Source organism: Monopterus albus, unplaced genomic scaffold (assembly GCF_001952655.1).
Source record: "Monopterus albus unplaced genomic scaffold, M_albus_1.0 scaffold46.1, whole genome shotgun sequence".
Lineage (NCBI taxonomy): Eukaryota > Metazoa > Chordata > Actinopteri > Synbranchiformes > Synbranchidae > Monopterus > Monopterus albus.
In genome coordinates, this window is record NW_018127926.1 from 1,154,681 (window position 1) to 1,177,619 (window position 22,939).

The 22,939-nt window shown below is 40.3% G+C and overlaps 1 protein-coding gene across 3 annotated transcripts in view; it reads right to left on the reverse strand.

The window, feature by feature from the left end:
* Nucleotides 1–1,590: 1,590 nt before the first annotated feature.
* zbbx (zinc finger, B-box domain containing) overlaps nt 1,591–22,939 on the reverse strand; it is a 53,537-nt gene continuing 32,188 nt past the window's right edge. For 2 of the 3 annotated variants that reach the window (XM_020600455.1, XM_020600454.1), the window contains exons 12-21: nt 22,101–22,222; nt 21,849–21,904; nt 20,777–20,979; nt 19,306–19,974; nt 17,388–17,608; nt 14,966–15,053; nt 10,137–10,301; nt 5,074–5,232; nt 4,813–4,891; nt 1,591–2,038 (exon numbers count right to left, since the gene is read on the reverse strand). In XM_020600455.1, the coding sequence (XP_020456111.1) occupies nt 1,960–2,038; nt 4,813–4,891; nt 5,074–5,232; nt 10,137–10,301; nt 14,966–15,053; nt 17,388–17,608; nt 19,306–19,974; nt 20,777–20,979; nt 21,849–21,904; nt 22,101–22,222 (1,841 nt within the window). In that variant the 3' untranslated portion in view covers nt 1,591–1,959. The remainder of the gene's footprint in view (nt 2,039–4,812; nt 4,892–5,073; nt 5,233–10,136; nt 10,302–14,965; nt 15,054–17,387; nt 17,609–19,305; nt 19,975–20,776; nt 20,980–21,848; nt 21,905–22,100; nt 22,223–22,939) is intronic. The other variant, XM_020600456.1, reaches the window with a different exon arrangement.

Sequence of the window (22,939 nt, forward strand, 5' to 3'; positions counted from 1 at the left end):
TGGAGCTAAATGTCAACTGCTCCAGTTTCACTGTCTTTCTGACCACAACAACATCACACACAGCTCCTTATCTAACAAAGGTCAGCCCTCTTTCCGTGTTTGTATGCATGTGTGTGAGACGAACAGAGTGCACTGCACAGAGTCGTTTAAACCCTGCCTCGCAATTTGATATCCATCAGATTTATGTCTCTGTTATCTTCCTCTACTAAACAGTAAGTGATAAACTCAGTGAAGGACACAGTAACAAGGATCTACCTTTCCAACCTCTCTCTCTTCTTGTCTATCTCTTGGTCTCAGCTTGTCTCTCTTGGCCCTTGTGCTATCAATCATTCGTGTGTTGATTGGTGTTGGATTACAGGGCTTTGGCTGTCCGCTTCTAGCGATTAATGCCGGGACAAATAAAACTCTTTTATACCCCTCCACAATGACTGAAGTAAAGCTCAAGCCCCCCTCCCCCAACAGACACACACTCATATTCACAAACACAACCACATTGAGTGCACAAATTAACTTTAATGTTAAATTCCTGATACCTGTTTGTCCTTGTCATGATCCACACATACAAATGGGCTGGAGACAAAGTAGAGGATGGTGGATTGTAAACTCAGCTGAGGACAGTGGCAACTACAGGATGATAGATTACGACTAGCTGTGGGAAATAATGCAAAACAGCAGAACACAGAGAAAACACACTCTCACACGAACAGTACATGTACTCGTTCACCACAGAGGCGACAAACCAGTTCCAGTGGCTGTTGTTTATCCTCCCCCACTCCTGCTCAAAGATGGCAGCAGAAGCCATTGGCACAGTTCCTCATTCCCTCCCTTACAAACATAATTTATCACTTGCAGCAGCCTCCTCAGTGTGTGTGAATGTGTGTGTGGTGGTTTAGACAGTCTGATCTGATCCAATGCTATATTAACCTTATTAAGAAACAAGGTGATGACAACAGAGAAAAATGTTCTCCCTAACCCCTGTAGGTAAAATTGGCACTGCAGCCAAATGTTCCTCAATGTCTGCCCCTCAACTCACATGTCAAACACACACACACATACACACATTGACAAGTACACAATCAAAGGGATCCAAGCAAAGTCCTGGTGGGAATTAAACCAAAGTCACCATTTTTCTTCCCGTCAGCTCGCCTCCTGCGCTCATCCTTTGCCTGTCTCATCTTTTGTTTTGTAGTTTCAGCTACTGTCAGCTAATCCATCCACAAGCATGTGTGTGTCACAGCTACTTTTCATATGAGCAACATACTGTACAGATGGGTGACAAGCTAAAGGAAAAACCAGAATAAATGAGTGGTCTCTTCCAGGATGGCAGTGCCCCCACTGAGCACGAGGGGTCACTGAATGGTTGGGGATGAGTATGAACATGATGTGAATCATATGCTATGACCTTCACAGTCACCAGATCTCAACCCAGTTGATCACCAATGAGAGATTTTGGAGCAACATGTTAGACAGAGTCTCTACCACCATCATCAAAACACCACATGACAGAATATCTTTTGGACAATGGTGCTAATCCCTCCAGTAGAGTCCAGAGACTTGTAGAATCAATGACAAAGGTGCACTGAAGCTGTTACGGTGGCCCAACACCTTCCAAAGACACTTTAATTTGTTGCCTGTCTATAAATACAGTGCACAGAAAACATGGACACATACAAAAGAGACTAATTATAACTAACAAAAACAGCATTTAATTGGTTTCCAGCAATGTTTTTCAAACCAATACATTTATATTTTCAATGATTTACACAACAAGAGTTCCCTGCAGATGTAGTGTTAAAGGGGAATCTGCACCAACCTCACATAAACACAATCTAAATTATATTCACTGTGTTTTTGTTTGCTTTATTCAGAGCCATAAACATTAGTTAAAAACTACTTTTTGTGTGCATGTCAACAATCCACAGTATGTGAGTTTATGTCTCTGTGTATGTACTGTATGTCTCAGGGTAGTAAGAGGACACTCTGCCGGTCTCTCTGTGTGGCCTCCTCCTCTTCTTGTTGTTCCTCACTGACTCTGCCCCTGCAAAACCAAATCCACCAGTCAAAGGCAGAACATCCTGCACAGCACTCATTCTACATATTAAGCCTTTTGTAAATATAATCACATCCATCTGATGTGTCAAATATTTCATCTGAAATTGCAGTTGTGATTCACATCTGCAATGCTCAACACAGCTGCTGGGGGTTTCATATTATTATATGAAATCTGAATCCAGCACTAAAGTGCCTTATACTAATATGTACCTCTTTAGGTTGAATTCACTTGCAGTATTCCCTCTCATTATTTGTCTCATCAGCTACTGTAAAAACAATGTCAAATCCATGCAGATTTTGTACCCGCTGAGACCTCCTTCAAACCAAAGTTGTGCTGCTACTCTGTGTATGGACTCCTAGTCCTGAGTGTAACCACTAGCATGAGAGCAGAAGCTGACATTCTGACTTTACAGGAAGTGAGCCAAAATCCTTAAGAACTACAGTGCTAAATGTCAGTATATGCATGCATTCTGAGTATTACAATATCAAGCAGGCAAACACAGATTAAGGTGTAAATATACCCTCGATCTTTCAGCAAATAATGGTGAGTCTGAGATGTCTTACTTGAGCTTTTTAAAACCAACTGAATGCTTCCTGTGAGGCTACTGCAAGTCCTGTAATGTGTAAAAAGTGTGAGAGAGATGCAATGCCAATTTTTTTCCCCCAAATATTAATGTCATACTACAAATGTGCACTCACAAGGTTAGATGAAAGACAGCCAACAGAGTGAGGCAAACACTAAAGCACATCCAGGCAGCTGGAAGCTGTTGAGTCAGACTGAAAACAGACGATGAATAGTTGTGTGGATACGAGGTAAACATAAGCTAGGTCATAGTAGACATAATACGCTGTGTCACAGTAGTCACTCGTGTGTTGTGTGCGTGTACTTCAAAATGTACACATCCTATTTTTGCTACATTCATCAAAATAAATGTATATTTTATGGTTATATACAGGACTGAATTATAAACCCACAAGTTTTTTCAGATTACACTGTTATTCTGTGGTAAGCAGAAGACACTACTTTATAGTTGAACCCCATCATCATACATCTACTTTGTAATGCATCTGCAGCCACTGCTCAACAGTCTAAAATAACATCTGTGTTGTAAATAACAACGGTGCCTCTGTGAGAATCTGGTAGCTGACATTAGGTTGGTACCAGGAACCTATACTGTGCTTTTGGAGCAGTTTTTGAATTAAACATTGCATTTAGAGAGTAAAACTGAAAACAACTGAATGCCTATACAAGCTAGGCTTTGCATGGGATAGCAAAATAGAGGATCTGTTTCGAAAATACATTTTCTGAGTTGAATATTTTCCTAAATGGGAGTGGCACAGCAGTGCAGGGGTTAGCACTTATAAGAGACAAGAGATGTACCCTTAATAAGCCCTGTGATAGACTGGAGACTTGTTCATGGTGTACACCACCTCTTGCCCAGTGTCAGCTGGGACTGGCACCAGGCCCCTGTGGCCCTCTATAAGTTGAGAGGAATAAATAATGGATGGATTTGTACAATGACCAAAAAAACTGCATTATGAAAAGAAATGTGACATTAAGATGAAGGTGAAGGTGGAACTACAGGGTCGGATGTTGAGAAACAGAAGATGATAACACATACAGCTATCCCAAATTACTTTTAAGTGCATCTGTGTGTGTGTGTGTGTGTCTACAGTATGTGTGTGTATCAGTGCGTGTGTGTGTGTTTGTAGGATGTAAGAAGCCGTTTTGGGAGCCCTCTGTGTAGTATGTGCTAATCTGGTTATTACACGTCTCAATGTGATATTCACAGTGCTCTGCTCAGCACAGGGCCTCTGGCACAGATTATGCCCACTACACACACACACTCAAAACATCAACAACACAGAAACACACTCAGTTTCTGATACACACACACACACACACCCTCTCTCTTTCTGTCTCACACACATACACACATTAAGAAGCACATTAAGACCCAATACCCAACATGCTGTTAAAGATAAAGTCGTTCTGCTGGCTAACGATCCATTACACACTCCACATATCTGAAAAGGAGAGGCATTGATGGAGCACAAAAAAAGGAAGGATTACCCCCCCATTGTGACCACTGGAGTGGCAGAGGAGTGTAAGGGGCAAGAAAGCAATGGATTACATGCTGATCATGGTGAACAGACACAGACAAGAGTATGAAAACAGCAGGTCACAAGGCTACACTCAGATTCTCACTGAGAAAAAGGGCATGCTTGCCATTCAGGATGTCAAATTGGAGAGGAAATTTTAGCAGCTACCTGAGCTGCAGCTAGTACCTTTTAGTTCTATGGGGCAAGTACATGGGTAGACTCTGATTTAGAAACCTTCCCAGGTCTAATAACAGTGGATTTGAGTTCACCCTTGAGGATGAGGTTATGTACACTGTGTGCCCTGAGCAACCACAACTGTTATGAGGGAGTGGGTTTAGTGTGCATGCGAGTGTGTGTGTTCTTGTACATGTTACATAGTGAGGACCAAAAAAGTATACAGAGTGAAAACATTTTTGGAAAGTGAGGACATTTTGGCTAGTCCTCACTTTCTGAAACACCCTTTTGAGAGTTAAGACTTGGTTTTATGGCTCAGGTTAGAATTGGGTCTAGGCTAGGTGTTAGGGTAAGGGTTGTAGTTAGGCATTTGGTTCTGATGGCTAAGGTTAGGGTAAGGGGCTAGGGAATGTATTATGTCAATGAGCATTCTCACAAAGATAGAAGTACGTGTGTGTGTGTGTGTGTGCGCGCATTACCCACCGTGTTAAACGCTGATTCCCATGTTGATCTTGACCTCCACTGTCTACCATAAGAAGTACTGAAGACTGCGTTCCTATTTCTGAAGCAGACATTAAGGGAGGGTATTGCTTATGACCTTATTTTAAAGCCATCATCACCATCAACAGCTCATATCTCATCTAACATCACTGTGATTGACATCAGTATATCTTTGTTTGGTAATCATAATCAAAATGAGTTACATGATGATCATAGATGCATGACTTATTTACATGTCTTCACCTTTTGCCATTTGCCTGAGTTCCTGCTCCAGACCACGAAGTGTGTGCACAGTTGCATCAGCGTCCAGGTCAGGGTCCTCACACCCTGCTTGATCCACACTACAGATCTCCATTATCTCTTGGGCTGCCCGGGACAACGGACGAAGCTGTGGACCCAACTCTAAGCCCAGCATGGGATGAGACAGACAGGCAGAGAGAATGAGGATGAGAGAGGGCGGGAAAGAGAAATGCAGGGAGAGGACTTGAGGTTGTACTTCAAGGGTGAGACAGAGGTAGTGTGGACTTGCCAGCGATACTATATATATAAAGAGATACCTGGATAAATGTATCAGTGCACAGAAGCACAGATGGATGGATGTAACAATGAACACTGAAGTTCATCTTATGAAAACAGCTACAAAAGCTGAGTGCAGACAGGAGAACGTAAGAGGAAGAAAGGGAGGGGTTATGCGGCTTGTAATGCAGAGAGAGGGTGAGAGGCAGAGAAACCACTGCAACAGTCAGTAGAACGAGTGGTGCGTCATCCCACTTCACTGCGAGCCACATCAAATTGAATCACATTGAACATCCATCCCCACCTGCTCACTGAAAATTACATTGAAGCCCCCATTGAGAAGCTATGATGGTATGGGTGTGTATGTGTGTGGTACACAAATTCCTCATACTGTGTGCTGTCTAACCAATTTCAGCTCAAATGTCAAGTCTTTCATTCCTTCAATCTTCCATTGTCTCCTTAACTGTCCCTCCCACCTTCGTATCTCAGCGCTTGGCTCTGTCTTTCAACTGGCACTGAACCTCCACTTAGTGCTTTACAACCACCTGCACTGTCAAACAAAGCAACATGGGTGATGATGCCTGCACAGTGCAGTGCTGCTAACACATGTGCAGTACATAAATACATATTTGTTTCAATTTCAAAGCAGATATATAGACAAATCAAGGTTTCTGTTACCGATAAGCCCCCAGATTTAAAATATATTGAATGCAAGATGTGAGAAAGATTCAAGTCTGATGTCCCTCAAGAGTTTCAGGTTATATTATGCTGGAGTGGCTGCGGATCAGGAGATAGAGCAGCCGTCCCCTAATCAGAAGGTTGGCGGTTTGATTCCCATTCTCTCCAGTCCACATGTCGAAGTGTCCTTGGGTAAGACACTGAACCCTGAGTTGCTCCCAATGGCCAGGTCAGCACCTTGCAGGGACAGTGCCACCATCTGTGTGTGTGTGAGTTGGCGCTGCAGATGGCTGCCTCGGTTCTGTACTGAAGACATCTCTTGTGTTTGTGAAACATACTTGGACAATAAAAGTGATTAAAAGTAAATTAAGATGTAATCAGTAACATGCATCTTTTTCATGTGACACATTATAATGTCAGGCAGAACTCTGATCTATGCAACACAAATGCTTTGGACCATCCTACCTAAAATGAAGTTTTAAAATGAAGTATTTTTTAAAGGGTAAACCAAATGGTGTGGACTTCCCCATTCACAAATATGCTCATTATCACAACACTATTTCAAGACATTAATGGCACAAGGGAGCCAAAGCACAGATGTTTGGGTGAGCAGCCTTTTTCAGTGCGCTGTCAGACAGCACACTGGAGCGGCACATTGACAAGAGACAGCACAATGAGACACTTCTTGGAGAGACGTCTGCGCTTAGGTTCCCTTGTGGAATTAAAAAGACTGAAAACATGTTGAGCACTCAAGTATCCTTCTGATGCTATAATTAAATATACTGAAAAGGGTTACAGCTCCTGAATGGTTTTACAAGTGCACACCTGCTTTCAAGATGTAACGAACCTGACAGCAGATTGGCAAACCTTCACAGGACTGGGACAGAGGGTTCTGCTCCTCCAGATGTGCTTAAAACCACAGAACATCCTCTCTATTCTTTCACTTTCTCTCACAGCCTGCAGAATATACAGGACCTCTGTCCTGACAATAAACCTGGTTCACATCAGATAGGATGTGGGGACACTTTGGCACCTAGCAGGAGACGAGAGCTGTTTACCATCACACTAAAACTTTGACTACTTCAGAGGAGAAGGAGTCCTCTGAACAAACACTCACCAATGCCACCAACCAACTGGAAACCCATTCTTAGATAGAAAGTCACTTTCAGCTTTTCCCATTTAGGGGTCACCACAGCAAATCGTCACACTAACGACTCGCATGTTGACATTTGGCACGTGTTTTACACTGGATGCCCTTCGTGATGCAATCCTGAATCGAACCCGAGCCGCAACGGCAAGAGCGCTTCGCCTTAACCACTAGCCTACCAGGGACGGCTGAAAACCCATTCTTAGATAAGAGACTGAAAAGAGAGTCATCACTCAATAATTCCAAGACAGCTGGTTGTAACATCACGTACAAATCCACTGTGGGGCCAAACAACCCTATTTTGTGCAAAGGCTCCTCTGGTTTATGGCCAGGTTACCTGCTCACATACTCAGAAAAGACTAAACCTACTCTTCCATACACACAAACTTACAAGTGAACTTATGGACATTCTTATAATACAGTGAATAAATGATACCAGTATTAACTCATGTTATTAAATCTGTTCAAGAGAAGATGGGAAGATGGTATCATTATTACTGAAACCACATCTTTATATCTTGTTCAGAAGCCCAATAGTTAATCTATGACATTGCATCTGTCTCTGAGCCTCATTTAGGAAGTCCCTGCATGGCTCAATGCTGCCACCAAAGGACAAAAGTATGTTGTGTTTGACCCAAGTAGCCTATCCAGTGACCTTTGAAGACTACTAAAGTGTTAAAATGATGTTGTCTTAGATGAATGTAGGCTCTTGACTGACATGAAGACATCAGTAATATTTTATTGCCCCAGATTTGAATACAGCAACTGGTGATTAAAGCTTACAATATGAAATGTTTATCTCTGGTGTTTCACTTGAATTAGCCTACAGTTAAATATTTTAACCGTGTAGTTAGACTTCTTGAACCTCACTTGTTAGCTGTGTTGATTCGGTGTTAACATAGAACCTTTAGAATGTAGCCAAATCTTTCTTGCTTTGCATTCTTCAATAATCCCTGCACACTGAACATCTTAGCCATCTCTAACCACTCTACTTTAGACAGGCACGTTTATGCATTTATTAGGTAATTAAAGAACTGTACATGTTTACTTATGTTTACGTATGTTGATGTATCCCACTATTGAGTAACTATTTTTCTTTCTTAAGAATTATTGGATATGCGTTATTATTTTGTATGCTGTCATATCAAGATTATGGTGAGAAGGAACCAGTCAGTCTGATAATTACGCCCCCAGCTGGATTCTTTAATTTGTTGTGCCTGACACCAGAGCACCCAGACATGCTCCAGCCCCTTTTTTGGCCACTGTCCTTTAAAAAGGCCCTGACACTGCTTTGTCTCACACCGCACACAAGGGCAGAAAGCATTTTTAAAACCAAAAGATGCAGAACCTCTAATTAAATTTCCATGCCAAAAGTTTCGTTTTGTCTGCCACTCCAGGGCATTGTCCCTCGATTCTGTTCTGATTTTCCAAATTACTTTGTGCGCAAGCTTTTTCTTCAATTTCCCTTTTCTTTCCTTTTTTTCTCCCCAGTTAAGCCCTGTCCGATCAAATTTATACTTAGAACTGTTTTCCATCTTTGTAGTATTTTTAGACAATTGTTCATTTGCGTCCCAGCTCCTCATCTGCGTTTCCAGCACAACATCAGCTGTCTGTGAACAGGCCTGCTCAGAGCAAACTGGAACCATTTCAAGCTCTTATTCTCAAACGGCCCTGCCGGATGATCCCCGAAGCGACGATGAGGACTCTTCGGGCCAGGCCTTCACAAGAGACTCTGGAACACAGACTGAGCTGAACCAACTGAACCTCCCGGGGCCTAATCCATCCTCAGCCGTGATCTGACTACACTCCAGAACACGCAAGACCAGTCCACTTCTCTAAACCAAGCTGGTGCTGTTTAAATTCTGATTCAGGCAAAAATCCCATTAACCACATTTCCACAATTCTTTTCTTTTTGTAACTGACAATTTTTTAAATTAAGAATCCGTACTCCCCATATCACCATAATCATTAGGAAAGTTTATCAGGTCAAATTAATCAAACTATCCAATATTCATCCAATCAATTTATTCTGTGTTCTGTCTTATCATTTCTTGCCAGTTTAACTGCATTCAGTAGCCATTTGATACTTTTTCCTGATTATTCCTATTAATAAAAAGCATAATATTCAGTTCTGCTCCTTCTCTTTTCCTTCTGAGTGTAAGGCTTAAGGTTAATAATTTGGCTGATAATGTGATTTATAAATGATGAATAATTAATTGTTAACCATAAAATATTAAAGTAATTTGAGTCATTCCATGGTTAACAGAACTGGTGCTTTGAGGTCACTGTTTTATCTGCCAAGCTGAGGCCTCAATCCTTCAAACTGTTTGCGTTTCGGGAAAATTATGACTGAATAGTGTAAAAAGAGGAATAAACATTATCTGTGGTTTTCTTTAGGATCCTAAAAATATCATAAGTGGGTAAACGTTTGTGGAAGTGGAGAGAAAGAATGGGCAAGGTTAATGAAGAGAATTAAAAACAGCAGGGCTATGAAGGAATAAAGTGGTCATATTCAAATAGCTGTTCTGTGTGAGGCAGGAGAGAGGAGGGAGGTATTAGATACATCACAGAGTAAAAACAGATTAGCGTTAAGTCTTTCAGGTTTCTATGTTTGTGTATGTGTGGGTGTGTAACAGCATAAATACATTGCTGCAGTGTTTCTGAGCGAGGGAAGAGATGAAAAGACATATTCCTGAACCGACTCTCAATCCTGTACTTACATGTGTACAGTGTGTGTGTGTATATGATGTGTTTGTATATACAGTATAATCTATGTAAGAAACCTGAAACTCTGTGCCAAGAAAGTGAGGCTACACAGAAATTAGGTGTATTAATTGCGCATGGAGTGCTGTGTGTATGAGAGTAAATAAGTCAAACACAAAGCTCAGTGTGCCTATAGTGTTCACAGAGACGCACAAACAAAATACACATAGACATGAATGTGAGCATACACGCATAAATTTACCAGATGTTCCTGTTTCATTGGCTGAGACTTCTCCCCTCCTAGTGGGTGTGGTTGAGTGATTCTGAATTCCAGTTGGCTGCATGTGCTTGTCCTTCATCATTCTGAAAACCAGGTGTTCTTCACCGTAGGCACTGAGGCTGCTGCTCGGCTCGTTTACCTCAGGCCCTAAAAGAGCAAGAGACTAGAGAGTAAGAAATGTGGCATCCCAAATTGGAGCTGAGAAACCCACAAAGCACAGCCATACATAAATGTCCAGAAAAAAAAAATCACATGTCAATATTTGTACTATCGCATAGTACTGCTTTATATCCCATCGGTGTCTCTTCTAGTTTCTGGCCTTGTTTCAAAAGCAGCTCATAACTCTATCCACTTTAAAAGTCTGTTATTGCCCTTTACATGCCCAGAAAAAAACATCCGGAATACCTGGATACAAAATAAATGAATCCAGAGATACAAATCATGCATTGTCATGCTGCTATCAGTCGGATGTATAGCCAGCAAATGAAAACAGTAATGCATTTGCCTTGCTATCTAAAGCCAACACTGTGTGTGTTGGTCTAGATCCAACAAAAGGAATAAACTTTCAATTCTGATCATACAAGTATATGTTTTCGGCATCTAGTCACACAAGTCAGCTCCTCTGTACAATGTAAAGGCTTTCAGAAAATCCACAGTATGTTCATTCAATATAGCTGCAATGAAAAGAGAAACATGGCTGCGAAGAGGTTTAGAACTTTATGCAGAAGCTATTAGCATATTAATGCTAATAAATATACAGAACTGAGTAAATTACCTTTGATGCAGTAATCAATTTGTGCACTGAGCAGCAGCATCTGTACTAAACCAATATTGCTAAACAAGCTTGTTCACAGCTGCAATGCAGCTACTGCTCTTTTCCTCTTTCTTTCCTAGCCAATCAATTAATACTATTGACTGGATGGAGAATCTATTAACCAGTCTAAATCAGCAGCGAATGACAGGAGGGAGGGTGGAGAGGCCTCAGGCAGTCAGCTTCTAAACTCACTAAAATGGAGAGGGTGGAAGCTCTTTAGGAAAACAACAATGATTTAAAATGCACAAAGATTTCACTGGAACTCTGTCAAGCTGTCATTTGTTCTTCTTGCCTTTTATCTTTTAGGGTGGCTGTGTACTCATCTACGTCTTTCTGCCTGTTTTTTCATTCACTTGCATGCTTTGCTGCATATCTTATTGCTGCTATCTCCATACAGCTGCCTGTTTCAGTTCTCTCTCTGTCTCTATATACTGTAGGTTTCCCTGTAGCCAGCTCCTGTCTGGCTATCGGTGTCTCTCTCTTTCTGTTTGACTGGATGCACTGGAGACAGAAAGTGCACATTAACAACCTAATTTTCTGTCTGACCGGGTGAGAAGGAGAGAAAGGGGAAGGCAAGAGGTGGAAAGGTAGAGCAGGAGACATATAAAACCTGTTGGATCTAAGCCCTGCCTGAGAGAAAAACAGAGGAGACAGATGGAGGGACATAAATGAGTGTGGAGTGATGTCAAGGTGATATTCCTCCTCGCTAACCTTTCTCTCTCATTAACTTTGGAGATTTAACGATGGTGGTAGAAACAGTGCAGGGTTTGATGAGCAGCTGGCTGTGTGGTGTGAGGAGTGGTGCCCTTGTGGGAATCTCTCACTGTCAACCTCATGCATTTAACAAAGGCTTGACGATGAAATGGTGAAAAGCTGGGTTTTAAGGCTTGACGAAGGGAAAGGTTGATGGGATCACTCTGGGTGGAAGCAATTTACATACTCAAAAAAGGATGAATTAGAAATCCTTGCTGACTTAAATCAGTAACCACTGTTTAAAATGCATGTGATTCAACAGCTGTGGAGAAGAGCACATGTGGATGGATCAGTTGTTGCATCTGAATCCATCTGAATATTATTTGGAGGTGTAGGTTAGACTTCCACATGTCTTGTTGGGCAGTCTGAGCAGTTCGCAGACATGGCCAGTTTACAAATCATTAGTGTTAAAAAAATGCTGTGGCCACACACAGGACATGTATCATATACCTTGGAGACACTTTCCTCAGTGGCTACAGCTTGGTCTACCAGACCATTTAATGTGAGAAGTTTTTAAACCATCTTGTTACACCAGCATTTGTCTGGTGTAGTAGGAGGAAAAAATAATCAAAAACCAAGGAATTTAATATCTATGCATTCTCTTGCAGGCAAAGTATAGGGATAAAATAAATATAAGGTAAAATATAGCAAAAGCAACATAAATAGCTACAGTACCAAAAACTCCCCACAAAACTGTACAGCAATAAAGTCTGTGTATATTGTAAAATACATTTTTCCAGTATTTTCTGGACAGTACACTGCAAAGAAAAACCGGGGCAGCTCTGGTTCAGGAGGTAGAGCGCATTGTCTCCTAACTAGAATATTAGAGGTTCAATTCCCAGCTTGTCCAGTCACATTGAAGTGAGCAAGACACTGAATCCCCAGTTGCTCCTGGTGTGTGAATGTGGGAGTGCAAATGGGCGAATAGCCAAATAGTGTGAAAGTGCTTTGAGTGTGCTGCAATGCATAGAAAAGTGTTATACAAGTCTAAGACCATCTAAAAAACTGTAATATTCTGGCAGCTGGGTGTTACGGTTTAGTCCATTGAAGTGAGCAAGACACTGAATCCCCAGTTGCAGGTTGGACTCAAGTGTGCTAACCCAGGTGCTAGTAAAAGGAAGGGAGGTTTTAATGGAACAATAAACACGAAGTGACAACATAACAGGGTCCATGTACATACAACAGCAAAGTAGGGCAGGGATGGTGACGAAGACCAGGACGAACAGGTGAGTAGATGGGCTGACGGCAGAGACCAGGAGAGCAGGAGGATGAGGACAGACAGGTGAAAAATAATAGCGAACGTAATGAATTCCACTGCACAGGGACTGTCAGCGTGGAAGTCAAAAAAACACGTAATGTGAAAACAGAGGGGCAAAAACCAACGTACAAAAATGCAATCCACAGCACAGGAACTGTCAGCGTGGATAACAAAAAAAGAACATCTAGTTAACCACATGGACAAAAAAACCAAACAAGGCGGTCCACAGCACAGGAACTGTCAGCGTGGAAAACAGCATACGTCTGATGCATACCCCAACTATAGGGCTATTACGGAGTATGCACGTTACAGTCACTAAGTCACGTACTTTGGGTAAGCAATGCTCCGGCAACGGCGGACCGTCTGCCAGAGGTATAAATAAGGAGGGAGTCAATCAGCTAACGCGCCTCAGCTGTGCGCGACAACCCACGAGTCACTAATTACATAAAGCAAAACAGCTGAGGCGCGGATCCCACAAAAAGAGTAGGAGAGAGAAAAGAAAAAGTGAGGCAGGTCGAGAGAACAGAGGAGAGAAAGGCGGAAGAGAGGCAGGTCGCGCCGAGCGGACCTGACACTGGGTCACTAGAAAATTACCACAAAGTTATGGAAAATAACCATCTAAAAATATAGTAATTTCCTGTAATTTAAAATATAAAGTAATTTTAATAAGCATTCGTTTTAGCTTCACAAAAGCCCATTCTTCATTTGACATGAAAAACTTGAGAGCTGTTAAAGTCATTTTGTCCCAGGGAGGTACAAAGACAGCATACAGGGCTGTTTCTAGTGGCTTTGTTAGATATTAAATGTACGGTGGTAGACACTGAATTCAATACTAACCTTCATCATGGTTTGCACAATTTTTTATTATTATGAAATATATCGACCTAGCCTTACTTGGTTTAATATGTATTACAGATGCACAGTAAGTTTCCCCATGAATGGGTTTGTCAAACTGGAAAAAAATTAATAACTGAAGAGTTTTAACTCTAACAGGATTTTCCTGTTATTTAAATTTTGGGCATATCATTTATTTTACTGTATATATTTTTTAATTCTATTATCATTTTCATATATGTTGGAAATACAGGGAACATTTATAAAATAAACAAGACAACAATTCCGTAAAACTATTTTTACTGTGGAATCACTGATTACACCATGTTTCCCGAAGTGTTGTAAAGGAAACAGGCTTATATCACTGCACATATACCTTTCAACAGTCCTCTCAAAAGTAACATCAAAATGAACTTTGTGTGTCATGTGAAGGATACATGCATTATTATCTGCACTTTTCAGCTGGACTGGAAACAGCAAGTTAAGGCTGCATTTTCTCTGAGTGTGTCTTTGTTATGAACTGATGAAATATGGACAGTCATAACAGGAGGGATGTGGTGCCTATGTTCGATCGCAGTTTAAGAAAACAGAGGGTCTAAATATACTGTAAGTAAAAAAAAAATAAGACCACACAGGCTTAGATGCATGTGCAGAAAAAGGCATACACACATAAGCACAAACAATAAAAAGGCATCTCAGGAAAGCTCCCCTCGGACCCACCAGCAGTAAATTATCGGTGTTGTCCCTCATCTCTCGTTTTCCACCAAGCAGCCAGCGCTCCTCTGGGTTTGAAACTCATTTTCATCTCTCTTGTAAGCTCTACATTTTTACATATTTGTTCTAAATCCTATTATGAGGCCTTTGTGATATGAATAACACTTGCAAATTGGAATATATCTCCAGGCAAAAGTTGGACACAGGGGTAATCTTCGCAATCTAATCTCTTGAAGCACAAAAAACAGCAACAGCACTTTCTGGTGTAGAACGTAGGAAAGCATGAACAGTTTGAAGAAAACAAAACTCACACACACAAACATACACCTTAAAATACTTTCCTTCTCTAGTCTACCTGTTGGGTCTGAATCATGCAGCAAAGTTTGGTATGTGTGCAGTGGATCACAGTGTGTGTGTGTTCGTGTTTGTTAGAGTGACCTGAGTTCAAGTCCAAATCCAGAGGCGTAAACCCATCCCGACCGCAGAGCTGCTCTGATCCAGACCCTGGACTCTGGCTGTGGATCATCTGGGGGAACCACATAGAGATGCAGGGAAAAAATGAAGGGGATAAGTGTTGTAAAAGGGAACATGGAAGAAGTGAGGCAGAAAGACAGATTACGTGAGGATGATAAAAGGGATAAAGGGAGGAGGGAAGAAATGGAAAGAAGAAATAGGATATGGAGGGGTTGAGGAGAGGGTGGTTTGGGGAAGTCAAGAGAAAGACATGAAAATAGAGTGAAGAGAGTACAGTGGAATAAGGAATGCATTGGTCTCACAGCTTGACTTCCATTTCTATCCTAATAAAATCAGTTCAAAGGCCAAACTGAAATTCTACATAACTTTTATCGTGACAAATAAGAGTTTTCAAATGTATATTTTTCATTTTCAACTGTGTAAATGCAAATTAATAAGCCAGTCATTGTCTTTCACTGGAGATGATTCCCCTCTCTCCCTGTTTCCTTAGTTTCCATTTGATAAATTGATTTTCGATTAACCCCTGAAGCTGGTGAGAACATTTCAGCACAGTGTGATGGGTTGGCTGTTCGTCCCACGCAAGTGTCCTCCTGTGAGACAGGGATAAAATGAGGAAGCTCTGTTTGGTTAAGATTAGATCTGATGCATTAGCATGGTAGCAATCGCATTGCAAGACATTACAGATGGGCTGAGAGGAGATTAAGGCATGTGGGAATAATTGTTGCTGAGGGCAAGGAAGGAGCAAGCATGGAGAATGACCCAGTGTACGGATGTCTGGTGTTTACACAGAAAATGACCGTATTATTAACAGTAAAATACAGTAAAGTGTTTAAGAGGGCTGCCAAAGGCCATGTTTGTCTTCATGTTTCCTCTGCTTGGCCTTGACACCAGGCCATATCTTGTAGAACCTTATTTTACTTTCTAACAGTTGTTTAGGTTATTATTTGGAGTGTAGGTAACTTATAATAATGAAGTAAAATTCCTACTGATATGACAGAATTATGTGATAGCAGCATTAGGTTTCTGCTTGTTTTAAATTAATATAGTATGCTACTGTTTAGAGATCCACAGCACTGGTTTTTCTACTGTTAATATATTACAATAATACATTGGAATGTAAAATATAGCAAAGGGCAGGCAACTGATATAGCTCTAATTATAAAATGGAAAGAGACTCAACAAAGTTATACTGTCAGAAAAAAAATGGAACAGCGTTTGTGTAGACTAGTGTATTCTCATAACAAAAGGTTGCAGCAGCATAGGGTACAGAATATATATGGTAAACACAAACCAAAAAGGAGGAAGGGCAGAAAAGAAGGGGATAGAGACAAAAAGGACCTAAAGAAAAAAGAGAAAGAGAAAGTATAAGAGGTCCAGTACATGGAAGACAACAGAGGAGACAAAGCCGGACCCAAAGAGGGAGAAAGGTGGGAAAAAACTCTACTGTATCTAATCATATTAGGGGCAGTTTGATTTAAGTCCAGAGGCCACAGATAACCACCATCTTTACAATCATGAACATCATTTTGCTCCAGCTTTTCAACAAAGCATTACCCCCTCTTAGTTCATTCCTCTGTCACAGTATAAAGAATTCATACTATTAAATGGCTGATAGGCCATTTGGGACTATTCAAGCTGAGTCGTTTCGATCCACTCTGCTTCTTTTTTCTTAGCTCTGTGGTGTGCACCTTTAACAACACAGCCTTAGGTATTTCTGTGCTAAAGATGAATAATGTAAAGTAATTAGTGTGACATGAATATTATCTAATAGATCAGGTTGGCTACAATCAAGCTGCATGTCGCTTACTGTAAGTCTTCTAAATCTGTGGAGAGATTATATCCAGTGTAATGTGGCTCTTTAAAACTTTCCCATTTATTCCTTTTATTACTTGGCCTTGGGATATTTCTAAGACAAACTTAAGCATATTGGCAATTAACTATTACAGCCTATTTGTAATTCTCTCTTTCATTTGTTGGCAATTGAATATTTTATTACTAGTGTAATAATATCAAGTATCACTTTCATCAAGTCAAGGAGCTTGCTGTGCCACTGCTATAATTATACAAGACATTCTGTGTGTGTCAATAAATTCTGATATATTAGCGATGTATACACCATGAAATCAAAAACAGGAAGGATGTGTGTGTCAAAAATGGCTTGGGTTTTTGTTGTGCTATTGGACACTTTGAAATAGAGCAGTGACTTTGTAATTGTTACCCCGCTGGCATTTTCTTTTGAAAATGGTTACCAGTGAGTGCAAATAGACTGAGTTATAGTTTAAATTAACTAGGTTAATGTTACATGCACATGTTACTATTACAGCTCTCTAGCCCAAGCCTCCCCCTCCAAGAAACAAACGCCTGTGGAAATATGGAAACATGTTACCATAGATGGTTCTGGTGGCTGTTCTGGCTCATCAGACTGCCAACTGTTTCCTTGTCCTGCATCTTCAGGAGCAAAAGGATCTCCTAGATGAGACATGGCAGGACTCCTTTGTATTTCGCTGTATCTTGTCAAACATTCATGCATCTGTGCCTCTTCTTCTGAAGAGTCTCCCTCATGCCGTGCCAGACCCAGACTGTCACTGGACATTTCATCTCCACTGTCTTCATGAAAAACAGACACGCATGTTTAGAGGATGAAAGGGTTTACTTTGAATTATGCTAGAAGATCTGCAAAGGGTTTTTATTTCTCAACATACTGGACAATAATCTAAAAAAATACTGCTGAATTTATATGTCTCAGTGTTGGAGTTCCAAGGTGAATTACAGTATAAGAGCACATCAGCTCTCCTTGATTTATTATGCTTTGAACCACTGAAGCAAAATATTCATCTCTAACATCCAAGGAAAAATCTAAAACATGATGTAAGTGTCCTTAGTATTGCCACACACATGTACAGCTCTAATGAGCTAATAAATCAGGCATTAAGAGTCAGACTGTTCAAAGAGCCGTAGGAAGCAAGAAAGCAACAGATGGACACCACAGAAATTATGGATGAATGAAGAAAGAGAAGTGTTAAGTCAGTACCATCATTGTGAGGACAATTCTGCAGATCCTCACAATTCCAAAGGGGGTGTTCAGGGTCACGCCATGGTTTTAGGGTTAATCTTAGAAGTAGGTTTAGGTTAGGCTTAGGTGGGGTTATGTTATGTGGGTAGCTGTGATAGTTAAGGTTAGGATAAGGGGCTAGTAGTGAATGTATCATGCCAATGAATGTTTCCCAAAATTGGCAGGACTAACATGTGGGTCTGTTTGTGTGTGCTGTAAGTAAATTCAGGGCAATTCTTTACAGTGTAATTGCCTTCTTGTCTGTCGTAACATTATGTCAGATTTTTACCTAAAACCCTAATCGATCTAAAAAATAATAATAATAAAGTACAATTTTTATGGTTGGATCTAAATTGGCTTTGACAGCCCAGAGGAATAAAAGGAAGCCATTACTGCTGTGATCCACAGGCATTTTATGCATATAAACTGCCTGGCTGCTGAGAATCATGTTCAGACAAAATGTAGCATGACAAAGTGTTCTGTCCAGAATCCTTTACTGCAAAGATCCATCCATAAACATGAATATGTTTCTTTCTTCCTTTCTTTTTTTAAACAATTTTTTGGTCTCTGGAAGTCTCACAAGATGATACAGTATTGAAATGCAAATGTATCAAATCAAAGTATGAGACACTACCACAAATGGATGGAGATGCATGATGGAGGCGCACTGTATACCAAATAGTCGTAATTCTATGTAAAATAAGGATGTTTAGCTTTCTAATTCTTATTTCAACCTGGCTTTTTGGAAACTAATTTCCATGCATGCCTTTTAAAAGACTTTCACATTCACAGTTTTCCCCCTTTTCCACCTTGCTAGTGGGTAAAATGTATGTCGAGATCTATGCCATGAGATTTTTTTTAAATAAAATGCTTAAAGGTTGAAAGGCTTTTTGAAAAATGAAAAATATTTAATAAAGGGTCCATCTGACTGCATTTTTGGCACAGATATGAATAAAAGAGGACTGATTTGTAATTACGTGTGTTTTTATTTATGTAAAAGCAAAGAGTTTAGCTTTTACTGGCAGAGGGTAGGTGTGGCACCAAATGTTCCAGCTGTGGTCACTTCCCGCAGTTAGATACACACAGAGGAGTGGTGTGTCATACATTTAAGAAGCATCAGTGTGGTGATACAGCCACAACAGAAAGAGAAACCAAGCTACTGTACATGCAAGAATAATTGGTGCTTTTATTGTCATTCAGCACCGTCTGTGTACACACAGTGAAAGAGCAGTCATTATTAAAATTCACTTACTTACTGAAAGCTCCTCTTCCTCTTCCATTTTCACAGCTAAAGGAGGATTCTGGGTGACATTTAAGAAATGTGATGGGAGTGACAGGACACACTGCGTGTCCTGATGTGACAGAACTGATTTGTGGTCAACAGAGATGGGAGTAGAGGACACAGAATCTGGGAAATCCCCACATGCTGAAGTTGATTTACATCTATAATTTGTATCCAGAGAAGACTCGCTAAATAGACTTGATATACTTTTCACAGATGGACTTGGTTCCAGTGATTTTGGTTGTGGATTTGGCTGACAAGACACCGGTGACAGGTGACACTGGGATTGGTTATCTGATAGGAGAAACTCTGGAACATGCAAGGAATGCTGGGATTGCTTTGGGGACTCCAGATTGCTTGGTGGAGACTGAGAAAGTTGTGGAGATAAGTTTGGTTGTACAGAAACATCAGGTGTAAATGAGGGAGGAGACTTTGAGGATTTAGGTATCTCAATTTGGGAATGTGGCAATGAGCCAGAAGACAAAAGCTGTAGAGATCCATGTTCAGCTTTTGGTTTGTGGACAGTGGGGGTGAAATCTTGCTTTTGTGACTTGGAGACCTGTGTCCTGATTGATGTCTTTGAAGTCCTTGGAGTCTCAGCAGTGGGGCAAGCAGATGGCTTAATTTTAGAAGGCAACGCTGTGCAAAAGGTAACACAAATATTAAGAATATTAGTCATAACACAAGAGAGTTTTTCATTGGTACAGAGATTATAAGGACTGTCCTTGACTCAGGCTACAGGCTGTAATTGTTCAGTACAGATTTACCATTAACATTCAACACACATGGTCAAATCAGCTTTCTCAGCTGAGATGCCCACAACAAATCTGAGGCGACATTCATTAAAGTCACGTTGTTGCCACACACAACCACAGGTTTTTAGCGCTGCATACGAAGGAGTACTCAGATTGTTTACTCAAGTGAAAGTAGCAATACCACTGTGTAAAAATACAAGTAAAAGTGTTGCACTGAAAATGTTACTTAAGTAAAAGTACAAAAATATTAGCATCAAAATATACTTAAAGTACCAAAAGTACATTAACGTATATCATATTATTGGATTATAATTTCTGATGCATTTTTGTGAGCAGCACCAAACTAGGTAATTTATAATTACCATAATCATTTCAGCAAACAGTGTGACATTACATGAAATGTAATGAAACAGTTCCCTAAACTGGAGCTCCTATCACAGGTGATGCATTCAAAGACACTGAATTAAAACCTGTCCAACAATACAGTTAATTTCATGATTTGTTTTCTACTGTAATAAATCAGCTTTAAATCTAAACAGTGCACCTTTACATGGTTTTAGATATTTCTCAGATTAACTGAAAAATGGGATTAAGAGTGCACCAGTCTAACACTGCATCTACTTCCTGTACAGAAAACTGTAAAGAATGCATTTATCTCAATCTTATAAAAAACACACAGGACTTACATTTCAGTGAGTGTGCTGCTTGTGAAGTCAGAGATTTAGATGGATAGAGCTTCTGAGTTGCTTTGGGCTGTGCTGCTGCAGTAAACTGCTTGGGTGGTTGTGCTGGTCTTGGAGAAGTGACTCTTGAGGACCCACCACTGGTTAGGTTTGTTTGGGGAACCAGTGTTCTTCCATTGCTGGAGACCAGCTGAACAGAGGGAGCCCTGCGTGAGGAACAGAGGATCGTGTGAGCAAATCTATAGCTACACAGAACTTTCTTCACACCTGCTATTCTTAAACATATTAACATTTTTGCGACTGCTGACAACAAACTCCCCAACACTGCTCTTTGTATTCTATGAAGATCTTCATGCCAAGAGGAACCATCTAATATGAGCTGACTGACTATGACAGTAATTATCTTCTCTTCCTTTGTCTCAAAAATACATGCAAAGTGAATTCAATCAAGTGGACACCTGCTGTTCACCTGATTGTTTACCAGCTGCTTGGAAATCTTCAGAGATTACTCCTCTACCACACGTACAACTTTTAGTGTATCACCTCATGCTTCTCCTCTATTAAACACCTACACAGGCAGTGAAAAATATTGAATAAATGATTGGATCAACTGTAAAACCAGGGTGTTTGAAATTATTGTAGGCATCATAAAAAACTTCCCCCGCATTAGAAAGTATGAATGTGCATCTATCTTTTTTATACCTCTAGAACACACATCTCATTACATACTGTATAAGATTATTTTCCAACTATTCTTCTAAAAAAATTCAGTATATACTCTATATAAAATAAGCAGGCCTTGAACTCACATATATTTCTCAGAGGCACACGTTGTGGTAATTTCTCTTCACTATATTCTGTAAGACCGAGGAACAAGATCTGATTGATAATAAATGGAGCTAAATCAACAGTTTTCAGAATTTTCTGAAGAATTCCCTTGTCTATAGATGAAAAGCCTTACTCTGTCTTACAGACAAGACACAGCAGGGTATAGTAGTCTGTTAAATGTGTGCCTTTTCACACGGTAAAGTTTGAATGTGGTAGATAGGAGATACTTTTTTTAATTGGGGCTTACGTTCTGTTGCCTGTCTTCTGTAGAGCAACAAAGACTCCATTTATGTCTCTGTCCATCTGTAGGAAACCAAAGAGATCAGGATAGTCACCTACAGTATGTGAATGCAACAATATGGAAAAATTGGAAATCAAGAACATGCAAGTGTATCTGAGACCTTGGGTGCTGGTGTAAATTTATGTGTGTTTATTCCACTGTGTACATTCATGCAGGCATAACATTTCTGTTTGAATAAACCGCCTCAGTCATGCTCACCTCATCTAGGCCTTCTATGACAAGGCACGACTCAGGTGGGGAAACACGAGGCTCAGTCCTGCCCCTGGTGACAGGAACAGCAAACAATGACGCATAGTAGTGACGAAAATCCTCCTCCTGAGCTGTAAGCGTACAGACACACATGCAAATCAGGACTGGGAAAGAGGGAGAGAAACATGCTTTGTGTTGCTTTGTGAAGAACCTGCTGCATTTGTACTGCTGTTATTTTTAAAGCTTAAAAAAAAGTTTAAAAAATATACAGTATAATCTCTCATTTGTAACAAAATAGATGAATTTCTTATTTAAAGATAAAATCATGACTGATTCAAGGAATCCCAATAATGTAAAGCATTTATCATTTAACGTCTGCACAGACAGACAATCCCAGGCTACGCCGGTGACCCCCTCGGTGTTCAGCCTGACCCTTAGGTCGACTCAACATTCAGCATCTAGCCAACTTGTCTACTGAAATTTTGCTATGCTTTGGTAGCAATGAAGGTGACCTTCATGCAAACTTGAATAAAAAATGATGGACGCTGCTTTGATAAGGCATGACTAGCTGAATAACATCAACCTTGTTTTTGTACAATTGAGCTTCTGCATTATCAGATACATTTTACATCAAATCTGTTTCTACAAATTATTTTTGTGTATTCTTCACCTCAATTAAAATGACCTCAACTTTCAGAGAGGTACTACACTGCACTGTCACGTTTGGCAATAAACTGGCCAGACATTTGGAGCTAGGTACTGTAATTGTTTTAAAATTAAAAAAAACAAAAATAAAAACAAAACAAAAAAGTGATAAAAAAATTATCACAGTATTAGACTAGCCAGTG